Source organism: Nicotiana tabacum, chromosome 17, assembly GCF_000715075.1.
Source record: "Nicotiana tabacum cultivar K326 chromosome 17, ASM71507v2, whole genome shotgun sequence".
Taxonomy (NCBI): Eukaryota; Viridiplantae; Streptophyta; class Magnoliopsida; order Solanales; family Solanaceae; genus Nicotiana; species Nicotiana tabacum.
The window spans coordinates 91312003-91333455 of NC_134096.1; the positions used below are offsets into that span (position 1 = coordinate 91312003).

A 21453-nucleotide genomic window follows, 5' to 3' on the forward strand; every position below is an offset into this window, starting at 1 on the left:
TATTTTTTTACTATGTATGTTATAATCATGAAAAGAATTGACTATATTTTCACCTGCAGTAGCAGTAAAAATCCGGCAACATATCTATGGATTCCCATGCACGCCTGGCACATCTGCCTATACAGGTAACCTAGAACATTTGTACCCCAGCAGTAACCAAGTAAATTATCTAGCCGCTCCAGATGGTGTAGAAATCTCAAGCTGACTAGGTTTCCCGAAATGTTCGGGAATAGTACACCACCAAACATCAGCAACAACAACAATCTCGTGTGCCGGTCGATATCCTCCGGCAGTGAATCATCTGTAATCTCCGCATCCATCGCCGCCAGATGCTGCCTGACGGGCGTCAGCTGCAATCGACTGGCCGCACTCAATGCAGTCGGCTCCACTGGCTGGAAACCGGTGAGCCACTGCAACATATGTAGGTAATCCACTCCTCTATAGTCTCTAAGAGCATGCAGGTAAGCTACAGGTAATCCATCAACCGACAGCCCGAAAAGAACCTCCACGTCCTCAAGCGTGATGGTAGCCTCGCCAATGGGTAGATGAAATATGTGCGTTTCCGATCGCCACCGCTCTATCATAGCCGTGATCAATGCCCAGTCGAATTACAATCGATCGATCTTTATGATCCTGTAGAAATCCGTATCCTGAAGGCGTCTAACTATACGGTGATGAAGTGGGTGGTCCCTAATGAACTCCCACATATCGTCTATACGTCTGGGGCGGGATGTCTGGGATATACATTGCCCATCCCAGATGTATGAAGAACTATGATTGCCTTGTAGCAACAATAGCTCTCGAGATGTAGGTCTGGGATGCACATGGGGAACCTCCATGACGATATCTGTAAATTAAACAATATTAATTAAAGTATTTTTCTATTTAATTGCTTAACATCTTTAAATATATTGCAATATCTTTTATATTAATATTTAATTAATATTTTTAATATATTATTACTTAGGTTGATACATTTTCTATATTATTATTTTTTATGTTAGTTTATTACATTATTTTATATGTTAGTTTATTATTTTATATGTTTGTTTCTTACTCAGCTATTTTTGGGTATAATAGAATTAAATAATTAATTTTCATAACTATACATGATATAATTAATAAGTATTCATATAAAAATATTTAGTTTGACAAATTTTCTATATTGTTGTTTTTATGTTATTTTCTTACATTTGTTGACTAAAATTCGAGAGAGTTTGTGTTTGAACTGTCATCTTTTTTTTTTTCCAGATATTTTTGGGATTAACAGATAATTAAATGATTAATTTGATTAACTACAAAGATAATTTAGTAATTATTCATATAACAAATACTTAGGTTGATAAATTTTCTATATTAATATTTCATATGTTAGTTTCCAACATACTACGAAAGTAACACTACTCTAAATGGCCATGAACAAAGTTAGCTACCATTAACTAAAATTTATTATCAGTTTTACTACGCTAAAGGGCACTATATTACAATTACGGACATTACATCTATTTTACAAATTTTTAACACATAAATAATCTAATCCGGATAAAAAATAATAAATTAATTAAATCACAAAACAATCACGAAAAAATATAGACCACAGTAAAAAAAATAACTAATAAGCATTTTTTATAACAACTAATAACATTAATTATTCATAAAATAATAATTTATCTATTTTACTAATTTTTTAGCACATAAATAATCTAATCCGGATAATAAATAATTAATTAATTAAATCATAAAACAATCACGAAAAACATAGACCACAGTAAAAAATAACTAATAAGCATTTTTTATACATGAGTTTTACCAAAAATTAAGTCGGAATACCTTGATTTAAAATTTTTTGAAAGGTAAAGATTTGATGATTTGGGGGCCGAAACGAGCAATCCACTACGCGATAACACCTTAGATCCGGTGTTAGCTTGCTACAATACGGAGAAGATACACTTTTTGTGGGACGGGTGGGCTCCAATGTATTTTTTTGCTTTAAAAAAAGGGGGGGACCGCTGGAATGGGGTTTGGGGGAGGGCATTGGTTTTCTGGTCGGGGAAACTGATGACCCGCTTTTTAAAGTAGGTATAGCGCATGTATATAAGGCGCTAGTGCTCTGTATACATGCGCTATACCTCCCGCCTTTTTGAGTTCAAATATAGCACGGTTATTCATCGCGTTATATCTTAACGGACAAAGGTGCCGTTAAGGTATAGCCCGGTGAATAACCGCGCTATATATAAAATGATACTCAATTTTTTTTTACCTATTTATGTCGTTTGAGTCCAAAAGAACCGATCTTTGGTTCCGGACTCCAGCTTTGCGTACTTTTAATTCTTAGCTATTACTTTCGCCAACGCCCAACAGTAACTGCCTGGCGTCTGTCGCTTGCTTTAATTATCCAATTTATCCAAAAGGTTGTAATTAATCACCATTACAATCATCATCTGGTTTTAGGAGAAATTAACTATAGTCCTATATTTCATTCATACTTCTCAGAACCAGAATATGCCAGTACAATATTGTGATCACCCACAACTGAATGTCCAAATTGCATTTGTAAGTTCAAAGAAAAATAAATTGTATACAAGCAAAGGATTAGAAAATAACTTGTTTGCTCCAATTAACAATTACACTTATTTTCTGGAATAACAACTTTTACATAAAATAACTTCCGTCCTACAAAACACGATTCTAAAGATATTTATATAATTCAAGAACACAAGGCATTCGAGCTAATTAATGGCTGCTAAAACGAATGATAACTAATTGCAATGCCTAGCCGAACCTAATGATGAAAATCCATTTTGGAGGTAATCAGGGCCGGCGATGGTCTTCAGATTTGGAGATTTGTTGTTGTAATTGGCACAAATTTTCACTGGAGTCGGAGTGACCTGCATAAACATGTAATTCCCAGCAAAAAGATCCCCAAAATGCGACTGACTTTCCTTCAACCTCTTCAACGTTTTAGCCAATGCAGCAACAATGAACCTAGCTTTTCTCCTTAGGAATTTCTTCAAACTCGGAACTTTTATCTTCAATCGCTTCCTTAGGTGCACTTTTCTGAACTTTATGTTCCAGAAAGAAGAGGGTTTTTTCCTAATTTTCCCAATTACTTTTTCCCTCAGGTGTATTAAGTCGATGTCTTCTTCATCTTCAAAATAGCTGCTTTCTTGTTTGAGTTTTTGGTAGGGAATTTGCTTGACAGTGGTGGATGTCATGTTTTGTAAAATGGACAAAGATGATATGAACAAAATAGTACTGAGTTGGTTAGAAGAAAGTGTGTAATTTATATACAATAAATTATAGTATATTTTTATATCATTTAAATATAGATGTTACTGCCATATATAATATTCTCGTCCAATTTATTGAAGGTATTTGATTAAACACAGAATTAAAGAATGTAAAATTATTAAAATTTATGATCTCAAACATGTTATTGATATTTCTGTGGCTAAATATAAAAAAATATTTTTATTTATGGAACATGCTAAAAAGAAAAGAGTATTAAATAAATTGAGAATGATGGAATAAGCAAAAGTTTTAGCCAGGGTAAAAAAGGAGAGTGCCTAAGATAACAAGTTTCAATATACAAACTACCCTTTATAATGAGATTGATTTTCTTTCATACTTAACTAAATGTTTTAGATTCGAATTTTTGAGAATAGAAAAATTCTTGATAGCGAGCCTTCTCCCTTTAATTGGCTCTACGTAACGCGAACCTCCGAGAATGAAAAGATATATTTAATGGGACATATGTAATGCGGATTTGAATTAGTCGAGCACCCATTACCAAATTATTATACTTAAAGAAAGTTAAAGATACACTAATAATAGATAGTTTATAGTATAAGTTAAATTGCCAAAAATAGGTGATACAGCCGGCGGGGGTTGTCTTTGTCATTCCTAGTTGGATCAATACATCATGTATGTTTGTTATTAATGCCCAACTACATTGCGGGGTTGTAGGTGTGCAGTTTGTTGAGTGAATTAAATGCAACGAAATCGTCACCAAACGGAGCTTGCGGACAAGTGAGTGGCACTTGAAAACGACTAGCCAGGAGCGGAGCTAGCCCTTCGGATACAGGTTCGGTTGAACCCAATAATTTTTGTTCAAACCTTATATTTATCTTAAAAAAATATTGAATTATATACAAATTATTGATTAAGAACCCATTAACTTAAAAAAATTAGAATACTGAATCCACAAGTTTCAAATTCTGATTACGCCTATGCAACTAGCCACGCCCAACAAGGTGACACGAAACCATTAACTAACGTGAAAGAAGAGAATGAGCATTCTCGTGTATCACTTTCAATGCCACAAGCCCACAACAAAACACTTGCTTTCTTTTATTACACTGCCATTTTGGCCCGGTGTAATATTAGTTAAGGGTTCGACCAATCCAATATTTTTTTACAAGTGGTAACTCAAAAATAGCTAAAGTTTCAAAAGTAATTGAAATTTAGCCATTTTTTATATAAAGAAAAATCTGAACGAAAACACTATTCAAAATTCGGAAAATATTCCAGCATAATATCTTGGAGTTCCGGCATAATATATTGGAGTTCCGGCATAATATATTGGAGTTCCATCATAATATGCTGGAAGTTCATACGCAGATGCTCTAATCTCCAGTATATTATGGTGGAACTTTCCGTGTTGTAGCAAAATAGTGGTTATTTTTCAATGACTTTATAAACGCTGACTATTTTTCAATTACCAATCCAAAAATTGGGTAGCACGTGCTATTTTCACGATTATTTTATTAACACAAATTATTCTCTTTACGTCACATTATGATCCGGTTTGATTGCATCAGCAGACAAGACGGCTGGTTATTGATCTTTTTTTAAATATCATTCATAAATATGTAAGAGTAGGTCAAATTGCACAAATTATTGAAATGACAAGTGCGACTCTTAAAATCGAAATTAGGAGTATAGTAACTCCTTTTATTGTAGTTGTCCTAAAAGACGGCTGGTTATTACAGGCGTTTAAAATCAAGCACCTTTTTTACAAGGAGTAATAGAAAAATAAAAGAAAAAACGATCTCGTATAGTAATTCCCTTTATTGTATTTGCCAGATCTTATCTTATAATCAAGAGACATGGAGTAACCAAAAAGAACAAAAAAGGGAAAAGAAAAACCATCTCCTGTTGTATTTTCCACATATTGTATTTGTGAAACTCCAATCACATTTTTGAACCAAAAGATGTTCCAACTTGAACAACAATTATCTAATTGTCGAAGACAATGTCAAAGCTATTATATTAGGCTTATTGCACATGCTTTGAGTGAATGTATAGTCACTAAAACATTTTAAAACTGCATTAGGTCTTGAAGCAGCAGGTTACACATATGCAACCAACAACAGGACAAGGTTTCCACACCATCACAAAAAGACTCTAAAAGGGCACACATATGAAAATGAAAAAATGATTTACAAATATTTTTATCCTGGGGATCTTAAGCTTCTAATATAATATTGGAAGTCTAATTGAAAAAAATAAGTACAATCAAGAATCAAACAATGTACAGAAGAAGGAAATCATGTTAGCGCAATGCTAATGCCTTATCCAACAAATAAAAAAATCAGCATCACCACCAACTTTCACATCCAAACTGATCAAAAAGAATTGCAGGCTGGAGCAGAAAAAGGAATCAGAGCAAAACAAGTAACTCAGTAGAGCTTTATTCGGGTTTGAATTGAACTTCGACATATAGGGCAATTTTCAAGTGCTCTCCCGCACTCACAACATGTCTGCATCAAAGAATACCAAATTGTTAACTCATAAAAGGCTTAATCTCCCCAAAAAATCTGGTTGCTTTTACAGGGAGGAGAAAGGAAAGTTGTGTACCTGATGCCCACAGCCAAAGGCCATGTCTTTTGGGTTAGTAAGGCAAATGGGGCAAACCTGCACAGCGAAGAAACACATTCGTTTCAGACAACTCACACTGTTTCATTAGCCATAATAATAATTTGTAAATGCAGCAGTATAAAGCAAATGCATACCTGGTTGTCATATGTAGAGGAGGTGGTAGCAGATGGAGCAATGTAGGGAGAGCTGGGAGCAGATGGAGCAGTGTCAACTGAGCGAGTCTGATCATAATACGAACTTGGAGTCTGCTGAAAATGCGGAGGTGCATCAGCAGGGCTTCCATAACCATAATAAGCGCTTGTGGGCTGCTGAAAACTCGCTGCACGTGAGGGCTTTGAACCACCGACAGATGTTGCCCCATACATAGGAGGGGGAAGAGCTACCCTACCAGGAGACGTTCCACTTTGTCCACTGCAATTAAGCAATTAGAAGATGTCATCACCTATAACTTGATAGGAGAAGTGAGGAGAAACGTATAGCAGAATGAAAACAAATAAATAGATGAATAAATAAGCAGAGTGAGATCTGACCCCAGTAAGTTAAGCACCACGGTTGCTTTATATTGTGTAGGGATTTCCATCAATGCTGAAAGAGCAAACTCCGTCTCTTTTCGAGTATGAGATACATTTTTGGCCATGATCTCCGTGAAATTGACAAACTAATAGGAAAAAAACACAATTAAACAACATCAAAGGAAAATGTTCTAGAAAAGAATACCACAATCTAGACCAACACCACCAACCTGGAAATTATCAAAGTCCCGAGCAGGAATATTATCATCAAATTCCTTCATCATATCCCAGGGTCCATCGCCAACCCCAACAAGTATAATTGACAAGGGAAACTTACTGCATGAAATAAGACAATGCACTCCGCAAATTGAGTATAAGAATAAAAAGGCAGCAGCAAGTAACATAACAACAACAAAAAAAAAATTACTAACACAAAAAGACAGCGAAAAGAAATTAGTGACAAGTACCTTGCTCGTACGATTGCATCTACTGTTTTCTGCTCCTGCGGACTTAATTGTCCATGTCCAGTATCGACACTTCTAGTTACCTAAGGAGAGCATAATGCAAAGATGTAATATACACTTAAAATACACAAATATGACAACCAACAAGGACATCTAACTCGCTCACTCACTATACAACTAAAGCTAAGCTATTTGTCAGTGTGCTATTTTTTCTTGTTCTTGTCTTTGTATTCGCATGATATTGATAAAGACAATACCTGCCCATCTGCAATGATTACTAGAACATGGTACTGGCCACCACTCTGCTCAACTATTGTCATGGCCATTTCAATGACCGGGGCAAATGACGTTGGTCCTGTATCAATATGAGAAGGTGCCTAAATAAACCCAATAAATTACCGCGTATAAAGCTGGCGAACAATTGTCTGTAATAGAATTTATACCTGCAAGCTTTAGCTCGGGGACAATTTCTCTGTAACGAGATAGAACTTCCTCAAAACCATTACAAAATCTTTCATCGGGAAAGAAACTGAATACATCTTGATCATGAGTTGATGCTGTAAGAAGTTATCCACATGGAACAAAAAATTAATATTGTGAGAAAATTCCCCAAATAGGAAAAAGTTTTATGGGCAAACAAAAGAAGAAGAAGAGGATTTTAGAATACCATCTCCAAATCCAAAACACGGAATTAAGTTATCCTCATCAAATGCGGCCAAGGTTTTTCCAATTATAGAAATTGCTTGCTCATATGGGTTCAAATTCTGCCCGATGTGATGTAGGCTCCGACCACCAAAAGACCTCTTACCTAAAAGAGAGCAAAGGCCCCTTCAGTATATTCAATTGTAAAATATAATATCACATACAGCTAACCAGAGAGAGGAAGCAGAGGGAAGAGTCAGAGCTTAACCTGTCCATTCATTGCTCTTGGTGAAATCAATGCCCACAATCAGATTTGAAGACTCCAAGCCCTCTCGTGCAAGGGCTTCAGTCACCTGATTACAGAACAATGTCGTATTTTTATCATGCGTAAGAGGTGAAGAGCATAGGCAAAAGTACTTAAAATGGGAGTCATTAAAATTAGGATCCAATATTTACATCAGTAAGGCTAAAAATTACATCTTAAAAGGAAGTATGGAAGATAAAGAGAAAGTACTGTACCCCCAAATGAAACCTTATGTTACACCTAAAAGAGTGCATAGGAGAGGGGGTTTTGATGCCTTTTGTCACTATTCGACATATCCAGCCAATTGTTGTCCGAGTGCCATCAAAGAAGGCATGAATACATAAAACTCTCCCACTTGGTAAATATTGGCAAGTCCAACTAAGGCTCACGGCTCATCTGTCAGCTTGTGACACTGAAACCTTTCAACTAATAAATTTAGTCAAAGTTATCCTAACTTATGAAGAAAAAACCTTTTTTATCTCTTTCTACATGAGAAAGAGTGAGTACACTGACAGAAACCTCTCAACTCTTAATCCAATATTGATATTCAGCAAAGATGTAAAACCATTTCTGGTATATATCTCTTTCAGGTTGTTTTTTCCTCACACTACCATGTACCAATATCTCTCTTAACCTTATAGTACCAGCTGAATCCATCTCCTTTGGATTAATTTGACACTACCGAAAACGAAAAGGCACTATCCTCTAAATTTGGTTCATTCTAGTTCATTGATCATTCCCATTTCCCTACAACATTCATGACATGTCAATTTTCCAACTTTCTAGAATATGGATAAGTCATGTTCCACTAAATTCATTGATCATTCCAACTTTCCTACAACATTCATAACGTGTCAATTGTTTCCAGCTTTCTAGACTGTGGATAAGTCATGTTCCTCTAAAGACTGAGGCTAGTGAAAGTACTGCTTATCTTTTTGGACTTCTTTTTTCATGCCTGTCTCTCTGGACTTTGGCATGCAACAGATCTTCATTTGGGAACATCCAGAGACATTGAGATCCCTCAGGTTGATCTAGAAAAGCAGCAGAATTAAAGATCGATGCTCCAAACTAGATAAGGGAAAAGTCTTCAGGAGGCAACTTCCCCAGATAGGCCCGAACAGAATTTTAGTTCTTATCTAAGCAAATCTCTGAAAGGGTAAATAAGAATCAACAAGCATAATTCTAGATACTTGCAAGATTTAAGAGAAGAGGCAACAAAGTTGTGGTAGGCTGGAGGATGCAGTAACGAATAGCAACTTCAAACCAGTTATACTGGCATACTCTGTCTTGCTACCCCGTGATTTTTGACAAACGGCAACCAATACGGTGCACATTACTGAAAATCTTTAAAAGTTCTGAGGCTTACTCCTAATTGATGTGATTCTTACCCGCTACAGTCAAAACTAAACACCAATAGATTCACGCCAAAACGTGAAGGGAGATCTTATCCGAGGAGCATCTTCTTTTTCCACCGCCGCAGTTATCTAGTCCATCATTTTCACCCTTTTACATTTTATTTTTCAGTTGTAGACGACAAAACCGCTTTTAAAAAGTTTAAGCAGCAGAATTAAAGATCGATGCTCCAAACTAGATAAGGGAAAAGTCTTCAGGAGGCAACTTCCCCAGATAGGCCCGAACAGAATTTTAGTTCTTATCTAAGCAAATCTCTGAAAGGGTAAATAAGAATCAACAAGCATAATTCTAGATACTTGCAAGATTTAAGAGAAGAGGCAACAAAGTTGTGGTAGGCTGGAGGATGCAGTAACGAATAGCAACTTCAAACCAGTTATACTGGCATACTCTGTCTTGCTACCCCGTGATTTTTGACAAACGGCAACCAATACGGTGCACATTACTGAAAATCTTTAAAAGTTCTGAGGCTTACTCCTAATTGATGTGATTCTTACCCGCTACAGTCAAAACTAAACACCAATAGATTCACGCCAAAACGTGAAGGGAGATCTTATCCGAGGAGCATCTTCTTTTTCCACCGCCGCAGTTATCTAGTCCATCATTTTCACCCTTTTACATTTTATTTTTCAGTTGTAGACGACAAAACCGCTTTTAAAAAGTTTAAGTACTAACATACACGTACAAGGAATAGGATAAGAAAGACTCCATGCACCCAGAGGGTGACGCCGGAGTTGAACTTTATGGGATTGAGTTCCAGATTCTACCACAACTCATTTGATTTAATGGTTTCGACATCAATTAGTTGTACTAAAATAGTGAATACACCCAAGGGTATGGCCTGGTGGTCAATGAAGTAGGTTGAGGCCATGAGGCCTAAGGTTCATATTCCAGCGGAGCCAAAAACACTAGGTGATTTCTTCTCATACATCCAAACCTCGGTGGGCAGAGTTACCTAGCACCTATACGGAAACCATGATTATCAAAAAAATTAACAAATATACTTGTACCTAGTTACCTTCAAGTCATCTAATAAATGCTACTCCTAAATAGTTATTCTTAATCCAAAAGTCAAATTCACCTTATTAACCCATCAGGTGAATGCAAAATAAAATATAGGCGCCAACAACAACAACAAACCCAGTATTCCTGAAGTGCTAATTTCACAAACCATAAGGTTGATACTAGTAAAGCCCAAAGGGTAGGCAGCAGACAAATACATGTAACAAAAGGTAAAAGTAATTCTAATTCATACATACCTCATCCAGGGAAGAATAATTGTCGGCAATTCTGGAGTATCTCCGATCAAGTCTCGGTTTTGGAACATGAGAGGGATAATTCTGTTGTTGGGGTGGAGGAGGTGGATAACTCTGTTGGGGTGGTGGAGGTGCATAGGAAGGAACAGCCTGCTGGTGGTGGTGGGATGGTGGGTAGTTGTAACTATCTTGCTGTGGATAAGATGATTGAGTTTGAGGATAATTGTATTGATTCCAAGAAGATCGAGTTGATGAAGTTTGCCTCCAACTATCCTCTCTTGAACTCTTTCCACCCATCAATCAAAAAAGTCAACTATCTAAACAAAAATCTCAAATACTGCAATCAAAAAGTCCTTATTAAAATCAATCAGAACACAAAAGGATCTCTTATCTTCTATCTATCAAAATCACAGAAACTAGGGGAAAAGGTTTTTTTTTATTATTTATGTACAAACTGAACACGAAAGTTTGTAGATGAGGGTCTGAATCTTGAATATAATTTCACGCGTGTAAGAAATAAGAATTACTAGTTAAGAAGAGAAGGTGGCTAAAGATGGCTAAGACTTGGTTATCAAATTGAGACTTGTAATCATACAAAACCGACTCAATATGGACTTTGGCTTCTACATTATCTTTTCTAACAAAACTACATACGCCATTACGACAGCAGATGACAGTAGGAAACAAGAGAGAAGACACGTAACACTAAAATAATACAGACCAATAATTTCGTAGGAAAGTACAAACCTAGAAAATTATACTAGTCAAATACTTAAATCTATTTAAGCAAACGGGTTTCACATTTTTCAATCGGAAACCGCAAAACTTGAACAGGCAGAGACGTTGAGAGGGACAAACTACATACCTGATCAGTGGAAAATAGAGTCAGTGCAACATATTATTTTTGGATTCGTGGGGTTTAAAAACTTTGTGATTATTGGATTTTAATGGTGGATCGAATCGAATCTGTTTGAAAAAACTGCAGTATACTAGGAAAAGATTTATTTTATCAGAAAGGAAATATACTTTTTTCTCAATAAAATATAGTGTGCAGTAACTTTTGGAAGTTATATATGCACTTTTGGATAGGCACATGGAACTTTCCTCGTTAGGTCACGGGTGAAAAGTTGGGTATTTCTTTTATTAATGGAAAATGATTAAAGTTTGGTCACTTTATTTTTTTTATTAAGATTCCATCATTATCAGCTGGATAAAAAGATAGGCTCCTATGGCTCTGGGCCTCTTATTTTACTGGTCATGCTTTGTTCAATCTCGTTAAATATTTACCTGTCACAAATCTCAAACTACTAGTACTAGTGAAAAAACAAAATATGGTAGTAGTTGAAATTTAGAAAGGGAAGAAAATATTTGAAAGTAAATAATTAGTTGGTCAAAATGAACTGAAATGTGAAAAATATGTGAAGAAGACACTACGTTGGTCAAAATGATCTAAAACGTGGAAGTATTTTTCAAGTAGGATTCTGCACCTCGAGTATAGTTGCAACTACAAAAGGTTGTTCATCCTCCTCTGTCCATTTTTTAATATGCGGCGAATTGGTCCAACTAAATTCATCAAAAATAATATTAATTTGTATAAGTATTGTTATTTGTATTGGGACTTCCGACTAATTCGAAAGATAAAGAGATCTCTCCTTTTAAGAAATACATTCAAGGTTCGAATTCAAGACCTCCTGAGGGTTAAGCGATCGATCCATCCCATAACCCTTTGGTGGTTGTTGGTAGTTGACTAGTTATATATAAAACTTAGAGAAATACAAGAGTGATTTCCTGTAGCGAATCATTCTCACTTTGTATTTTTCATGATAATTCACTACTAGAAAACTGTCAAAAATTGTCCACGAAAATCGATCGAAATCGGTCGAAAATATAAGAAAACCGACTAATTTCCGACCGATTTTAATTCGTCGTAACCATAGTGGTCGCTAAGATGTGGCGATCGAAGACGGTCGCAATTTTTCGACCAAAGTCGGTCGGTTAATTTAACCTTTGGTTGACCGCTTTGACTGACAACTTTTATTGGAAGAATAAATATACCGACCGAAATCGGTCGGTAATATTTGAATTGATTTTTATTTATTTTTCCGAAGAATAAATAGCGACTGACTTCGGTCGGCAATGCAAATATATAATAATTTTGCATTTCATTGTAAAATTTAACAGACCGACCGAAATCGGTCGGAATAATTAAAAAATAAATTAAAAAAAGTTATTTTCGATCGACCTCGGTCGGTATTTTCAAATTTCTGCAGATTTCAGATTGAAATTACCGACCGAAGTCAGTCGGAATTTATGAATTTCGGGATTTTAATATGAGAATTCCGACCGAAATCGATCGGTTTTATTCCATCCTATTGTCACGACCCAACCGATGGGCCATAACGAGAGCCCGAGTCTACCTGTCGAACATCTCTAAGCATAGGTCTAAGATAAAATATTGAATAAGTGTATGTCATGCATAACATCTAGCAATAAACTACTGATCACATACTATCCAACTACACATGACTGTCTATAGACCTCTAATAGAGTGTAAAACTATATAAAGGACGGGACTGGGCCCCGTCATACCCATATATGTATACAAACGTATCGTACCAAAACCCAATAGCAGCTCCGGATCAAATAGAGCACACCAACTCTCGCTGAACAATGATCCTAAGAATGGGGACCGTCAACCTGTCTACCTGCATCTGCGGGCATGAAACGCAGGCCCCAAGCAATAGGGGCGTCAGTACGAATAATGTACCAAGTATGTAAGGCATGGAAAGTAGTATGTAAAAGACATAAAAGAAATATGGAGTAAAGGACTCAACCCGTGAGTCTGAATAGCTTTGTGAATCATGAAACTTTTATAATGTCATGCATATGCGTATAAATGTCATATCATGCATAGGTATATGCGTACATAACATCATCAAGCCTCTGAGGGCATCCCATCATATCATCTCGGCCTCTGTGGGCGAAATCATCAATGTATACCAACTGATCAGGTGGAGGTGCGTATATAACGTCATAACCTTTTCTCATATCTCATATACATATAATATACGCGTATATAACACCATCTGGTCATGGGTCAATGTACATGTATAAATGAATAAAATGGATAAGAAGTAGGTTAATAAGATTTCTCGGAATGTCATAACATCAATATGCCTTCCGATAAACTTTATCAACTATGTATTTTTCTGAGACCCATGAACAGAAGATATAATAATAAAACACATGGGAATTCAAGAACATAGGCACCCCTAGTGCTTCTATGAATAGAGACATTTATGAAAATTATATGTTTGTCTGTTTCGTTTATATCATATGGATCATTCCAAAAGGAAAGAAGGGATAACCTTAACATACCTTTATTGCTTGGCTAGCGATAGCTCACGAGTTCCCATACGCTCTACGAATGATAATCTACATTGTATAAATTATTTGGATCATAATCGAATCAATAAACCAAGAATTGGATTCACTACGTTATTTTATCAAACACTTAGGGTGCATAAGCTTCATCTCACCCTACAATGGCAATTCAACACTACTAGCTCTTCTCCTCTACTCACAACACAACCACCATCACAAACAACTATACTTCACAATTTTCAGCCATAGGATACCTTAAGAAACCGCTCAAAATCGTTCAACAACTACAACACTTCATTAATAACCAAACTATGATCCAAATGACCTCAAATACATGGAGAAGGGTATGATATTACCTTGAACAGCAAGGATAACAACACATATACATATTTATATCTATATTTTCAGCCCTTCAACACAACCAAATCCTCGTCAAATATACTACAAGAACCTTTATTTCTACATTAATAAGAAATTAAAGTGGAATTCTCTAAGTTGAAGATAAACTTATCTAGAAGGATTATTAAATTCTTACCTTAATTATTTGAAGAAAAGGGATAAGATGAACTGGAGATGAGCCTTCCCAACACCTTTGCACACAAATCTTTCAAACTAAGAAGAAAATTGCAATACAATTTCCTTAGAGATAGTTGTCCGTAAGGTGCAATTGTAAAGGGCTTCTAGTTGATTGAGATGGGGTTTATATGAATTGAATAATATGCTATGGTTAATAAATTTGCTGCCTCAATTCAAGTTAAAGAACTCTTCATACCGTAAGAAAGAACTAACTTTCATTGCTGCCTTTATTCTTACTAAGAAACTAATTTAATTCATGTAGTATATTAAGACAATTCATAACCCCTTGGACCGTGGGTTCCACTTTCCCTATATAAAAAAATATGAATTGTCCACCCCCTATATACAACCACCAGATCACCTATATAGTGTGAATGAGTCATTTCCTCATTTCATATTATGCATCCACGTGAAAAGGTGTCAATCCTCAATTATGGCATGGTCCATTTTCATCTTTAGCTAATTCCATTATTGTTCTTTCTTTCACTACACTCCAAAATTTAACTAATGCACGTCATAAATTCTTTGACCTCAATTTGATATATACCAAATTGTTTAACACATTTATTAAACTCATTATCAAGATAATCAACACTAGTCAGTAGCCTATTTTGCAAACACCAACTATTGTTCCTAACCATCATCGTCATACTTGTAAGTCATACATTATTTCGAGACTTCATCTTTTTATACACCGTGATCTTTTTTTGTATACTTAGATATGACCAAAATTCTTTCATGGCTCGGGTCTATTTACATATGCCGAGCGACTCAAGCCATAGACCGAAAGCACGGGATGTAACATCCTTTCCCCCTTTAGAAACATTCGTCCTTAAATGTTAACTCTTAGAGTTCTATAGAAATTCTGGCAGAGTCTCCTCTATAACATTACTAGTACCAACCTGTCATGCAGAAAATCCAAAAATACAAAGCCACATAGGGTCACAATCATCAATAACACCAATGGCCTCACACGACCAATGACAGTAACTAACATAAGAATCTAGTATCATATACGTACCTAAAGGCTGTGATGTCTAAGTTCGATCCTCCTATGGAAGCAGAAACAAGTGAGGATACCTAGTCTTCATGTCTTCTTCAGCTTTCCAAGTCATCTCCTCCACATTATTGTTTCTCCAAAGTACTTTAACCGAAGCTACATCCTTAGTTCTCAATCTCCGAACTTGTCTATCTAGTATAGCAATGGGAGCTTCCTCATATGATAGTTGCTCTGCAACCTGAACATCGTCAATTGGAATGACTCTATAAGGATCTCCAATACACTTACGAAGCATAGACACATGAAAGACTGGATGTACAGACTCCAAGTTGGAAGGTAAGTCTAACTTATATGCTACTTGGCCTACTTTGCGTATAATCTTATAAGGTCCAATGTACCGAGGGCTAAGCTTGCCTTTCTTACCGAATCTCATAACGCCTTTCATGGGTGATACCTTTAGGAATACCCAGTCATCTACCTGAAACTCTAATTCTCGTCATCGATTATCTGCATAGGACTTCTGACGACTCTGAGCTGCTAATAGCCTTTCCCGTATAAGCTTAATCTTCTCAACTGTCTGTTGTACCAACTCTGGTCCTACTAACTTGGCTTCCCCAACCTCGAACCATCTGATAGGTGACCTACACTTTCGTCCGTAAAGAGATTCGTATGGAGCCATCTGAATGCTGGAATGATAGCTATTATTATACGCGAACTCAATAAGCGAAAGATGATCATCCCAGCCACCCCTGAAGTCCATCACACAAGCCCGTAGCATATATTCAAGTGTCTGAATAGTACGCTCAGCCTGACCGTCTATCTGGGGATGAAATGTTGTACTAAGACTTACCTGAGTCCCCAATCCTTTTTGGAAGGACCTCCAGAAATTAGCTGTAAACTGAGCACCTCTATCTCAGATAATAGATATAGGGACACCATGAAGTCGTATTATCTTTTTAATGTAAAGTATTGCATAATCCTCTACTGAATACGTAGTCCTGATAGATAGAAAATGGGTTGATTTTGTAAGTCTATCAACAATCACCCATATAGAATCGAACTTACGTTGGGTACGAGGTAAGCCTATGATGAAATCCATATTAATTACTTCCCATTTCCAAGTCGGAATCTCTATAGCCTGCAATAATCCACCGGGTTTCTGATGCTTAATCTTAACCTGCTGACAATTTGGGCACTGAGCAACAAACTCTGCTATATCCTTCTTCATTTCATCCCACCAGTATACCTCCTTGATATCATGATACATCTTCGTCGCTCCTGGATGAACAGAATAACAAGAATAGTGAGTTTCTCCTATAACCTGCCGGCGCAACCCTGCCACATTAGGAACACATAATCGACCTCGATATCTGAGGACTCCATCTCATGTAATCTCGAATGGTGTCAATGTAACGACCCAACCGGTTGTTTTAAATATTATAACCCTATTTCCCCATTTACTGCTTAATTTATGCCTTGCTATTGATTTATAACTTATCAGGTTAGTTGGTTCGGGTCCAGAAGGAATTCGGAGTGAAATGAGATACTTAGTCTCATAATTGGAAAAAAAATATTAAGTTAGAAAAGTGGACCGGATATGGACCTATGTGTAAACGACCTCGGATTCGAATTCTGATAATTCCAATAGCTCCGTATGGTGATTTCGGACTTAGGAGCGTATCCGAAAGAATTTTTGGAAGTCCGTAGAGGAATTAGACTTGAAATACCGAAAGTTGAATTTTTGGAAAGTTTGACCGAGGGGTTGACTTTTTGATATCGGGGTCGAAATTCGATTCTGAAAATTTTAATAGGTATGTTATGTCATTTATGACCTGTGTGCAAAATTTGAGGTCAATCAGACGTGATTTGATAGGTTTCAGCATTATTTGTAGAAATTAGAAATTTCAAAGTTCAATAGGCTTGAATTGGGGCGTAATTCATGGTTTTTATCGTTGTTTGAGGTGATTTGAGGATTCCACTAAGTTCGTATGATATTTTAGGACTTGTTGGTATATTCGGTTGAGGTCCCGAGGGCCTCGAGTGAGTTTCGGATAGTTAACGGATCAAAAAATTGAACTACAACATTTGCTGCAATTTCCTTCTGTTGGAAATTTCTTCTGCCAGATTCGAGCCCAGAAATCTCTCAGAATCGAGCCCAGAAATCGAGCCCAGATGTGAGCCCAAATCGAGCCCAGGGTCGAGGGCCACGATCGAAGCCATGATCGAGCCCAAGGTCGAGGGCCACGATCGAAGCCATGATCGAGCCCAGGGTCGAGGGCCATGATCGAGCCCAGGGTCGAGGGTCACGGTCAAAGGCAGGGTCGAAGACATGATCGAAGGCCAGGGTCGAGGGCCATGATCGAGGATCAGGATCGAAGCCACGATCGAGGCCTAGAATCGAGGGCCAGGATCGAGGCCTAGGATCGAGGGCCAGGATCGAGGCCTAGGATCGAGGCCTAGGATCAAGGACCTCGATCGAAGGCCAAGATCGAAGGCCAAGATCGAGGCAGAACCGAGGTTGTCTAGGCAGAATTATAAAAATAGGGACTTCGTCCCATTCGCCATTTTTGACAAATTGGAGCTTGAGGAGAGGCGATTTTTGATATATTTTCAAGAAAAACTTGAGGTAAGTCCCTTGTGATCATATCTACTCCATAATATTGAATTATCATCGAATAATTTGACTAGATTACATGATTTTGAGGTGTAAATCGGAGATTGGAACTTAGAAATTTGGAAATAAGATTTGTAGATTTGAGGATCGAGTTGAGGTCGGATTTTGGTAAAGTTGATATTGGTAGACTCGTGGTTGAATGGGCTTTCGGATTTTGTAACTTTTGTCGGGTTCCGAGACGTGGGCCCCACGGGCGATTTTTGAGCTAAATTTTGGATTTTTATGAAAAATTAGTATTTTCTTATGGAATTAATTTCAATAAATTTTATTGACTGAAACGAATTATTTGTGACTAGATTCGAGGCATTCGGAGGCCGATTTGCGAGGCAAAGGCATAGCAGAGTAAAGAGTTTCACGTTTTGAGGTAAGTAACAGTTTTAAATCTGGTCCTGAGGGTATTAAACCCCGGATTTTGGTATCATGTGATTATTTTGGAGGTGACGCACATGCTAGATGATGGGCATGTGGGTGTGCACCGAGAGGATTATGACTTGGTCCGTCCCGGGAAACTGTAAAGTTGAATAATTTGTTGTTAGCTATATGCTCTCTATGTGTTGATAAAATTTGACTGTAGCTCATGTTAGAAATCATGCTTAGGCTATGTGATAGTACTGTTGGGACCCACAAAGGTCGCGTACTTGTTGAATTGCCTGCTAAATGCTATATGTACTCAGTCTCAGTTTTTACTTGCACATTTTATCTCAGTCTCTGTTATTATTATTGATACATCATATCATTGTTGTTTGGGCTGATTTCATGATTAATGAGAGCCCGAGAGACTGGAGAGATTTATGACTGAGAGAGGCCGAGGGCCTGATTGTGAGATATTGATATCATAGCACGTGAGTTGGTCGTGCAGATCCTTATATTATACTATTGCACGTGAGTTGGCCGTGCGAATCCTTATATTATACTATAGCATGTGAGTTGGCCGTGCAGCACGTTAGTTGGCCATGCGGATCCAGATATTTATATTATGGCACGTGAGTTATCCGTGCAGATTATAGCGCTTGGGCTGTAGGAGCCCCTCCGGAGTCTGTACCCCCCCAGTGAGCGCGGGTACCTATTAAGAGTAAGCGATGAGGGCTGGGAGCCCAGGGAGTGATGAGGGCTGGGAGCCCAGGGAGTGATTGTTGTCCTAAGAGGTTGTACTTGATTTTCATTTGTTGTTGCACTTAGTTACTATCTGTCATTATTGTGAAATCTCTGAAAGATTATTGATATACGGATTACATGAAGAGTAACTGTATAAAAATTGATTTGACATTAAACTCCCAGATTTGATAGCATGTCTATTCTTTGCTGGAATTACTGGAAATGAACCATAACTGTGTAGCTCGTTACTATCTTCAGTTCCTTATTTATTATTGTTACTTGCTGAGTTGGTTGTACTCATACTACACCCTGCACTTCGTGTGCAGATCCAGGTGTTCCCGGACATAGCGGGTGTTGATCCTTTCGCGCGGTTGATTTTCAGGAGATTTTGAGGTAGCTGCCGTGTTCCGCAGACCTTGTCTCTCCTTCTCTATCTCTTTGTTTACTGTATTTGGTCTCAGACTATTATAGACTATATTTTCCAGACTTGTATTCATATTATATGCTCATGTACTAAGTGACACCAGGTTTTGGGGAGTGTTTGTATTGTATTTAATTATTATATTTTCAACCTTAAAGAGAAGTTTTGGTTTATTGAGATTATCGGCTTGCCTAGTATCGAGATAGGTGCTATCACGACAGGTTGTGATTTTTGGTCGTGACAAGTTGGTATTAGAGCCTAGGTTACGTAGGTCTCACGAGTTTTGAGCAGGTTTAGTAGAGTCTTACGGATCGGTACGGAGACGTCTGTACTTATCCTCGAGAGGCTGCAGAACCCTTAGGAAAATTTCACTTTCTTGTATTCTGTCGTGCGAATTTGTTGATTCTGGAAACTAAATTTCTGCTATTATATTCTCTCACAAATGGTGAGGATACGTACTACCGGATCGGACGGTCAGCCACCAGTCCCACCAGTTAGGGCCGCAAGAGGTCGGGGTCGTGGTAGAGGCCGGGCCGAGGTAGAGGTCGAGGTATAGCTTGTACCACAGTTGGAACAACACATGTAGTACCACCAGTTGTTCTAGCTTAGGAGCAGATTCCAGATATAGTTGAGCCGAAAGGATCAGCTCAAGCACCAGTTGTGCCCATTGAGATTGCAGGCATTCACAAGACTTTGGCCCAGATATTGGCAGCCTGCACTGGTCTTTTTCAGGTGGTTTAGGCTCAGGCCGCACCTGCCACTTCTCAGGTTGGGGGAGGTACTCATACCCCCGTTGCCCGTACTCCAGACCAGGCAGTACAGGGACTTCAGATACCGGAGGCACTACCAGCCCAGCTGGTTGCAGCTGCTCAGGTCCCGGTAGTTCCTGTTATGGCAGACGATGAGCAGAGGAGACTTGAGAGATTTGAGAGGCTTCGACCTCCACCATTTAGCGGTACTGAGTCAGAGGATGCTCAGGATTTTCTGGATAGGTGCTAACGGATGCTTGGGACAATAGGTATTCTTGAGACCAGTGGGGTCTCATTCACTACTTTTCAGTTTTCTGGGGTTGCACTCAGATGGTGGGAGACTTACGAGAGGCGTAGGTCTGTTGGCGCAGCACCCCTTACTTGGCATCAGTTCTCCATGGTCTTTTTGGAGAAGTTCGTACCTCAGTCCTGTAGAGAAGAGCTGCGCAGACAGTTTGAGCAGCTTCGCCAGGGTGATATGTCCGTGACGCGGTACGAGATGAGATTTTCTGAGTTGACTCGTCACACAATTTGGTTGGTTCCCACTGATAGGGAGAGGATTAGGAGGTTCATTGATGGCTTTACATATCAGCTGCGATTACTTATGACTAGGGAGAGAGTATCTGGTGCTACTTTTGATGAGGTAGTGGATATTGCTCGGCAGATAGAGATGGTTCGTAGCCAGGAACGTGGAGAGAGAGAGGCTAAGAGGCCTCGTGGTCCGGGTGATTACAGCGGTGTTCCTTCAGGGGGTCAGTTTTATCGAGGTAGGGGTCGTTCTTACAGACATGCTCAGAAGGGTCGTCCAGCTCATCGTGGTCCATCAGCTAGCCATGGTTCTTACAATGCTCACTTAGGCCAGTCTTCATTCAGTGCACTACCAGCATAGAGTTCTCATCATGCCTCGTCCACACAGGATTCTGCAGGTCATTTATCAGGTTATCAGGAGCAACAGTTCCGTCAGAGGAGGGGTTGTTTCGAGTGCAGAGAATTTGGTCATTTCAAGAGAGAGTGTCCTAGGCTGTTGAGTGGGGTTTCACAGCAGAGTTCTCGACCGACAGCACCAGCAGCAACAGTTACACCACC

General features: G+C 38.1%; 1 protein-coding gene across 2 annotated transcripts; it reads right to left on the minus strand.

Annotated features, from left to right (window-relative positions):
• Positions 1–5393: 5393 nt before the first annotated feature.
• On the minus strand, positions 5394–11513 carry LOC107784766 (E3 ubiquitin-protein ligase RGLG2). 2 transcript variants are annotated; one of them, XM_016605943.2, is made up of 12 exons: positions 11334–11513; positions 10472–10805; positions 7767–7851; positions 7524–7664; positions 7300–7413; positions 7114–7211; positions 6860–6939; positions 6623–6728; positions 6411–6538; positions 6015–6291; positions 5860–5916; positions 5394–5762 (listed from the first exon to the last, which is right to left on the minus strand). In XM_016605943.2, the coding sequence occupies exons 2-12, from the start codon at positions 10763–10765 to the stop codon at positions 5682–5684; spliced, it is 1461 nt and encodes a 486-aa protein (XP_016461429.2). In that variant the 5' UTR covers positions 10766–10805; positions 11334–11513; the 3' UTR covers positions 5394–5681. The 2 variants fall into 2 exon arrangements, with proteins under 2 accessions (XP_016461429.2, XP_075090707.1); XM_075234606.1 differs by lacking the exon at positions 11334–11513 and having other exon boundaries at positions 10472–11201.
• Between the last annotated feature and the right edge of the window lie 9940 nt (positions 11514–21453).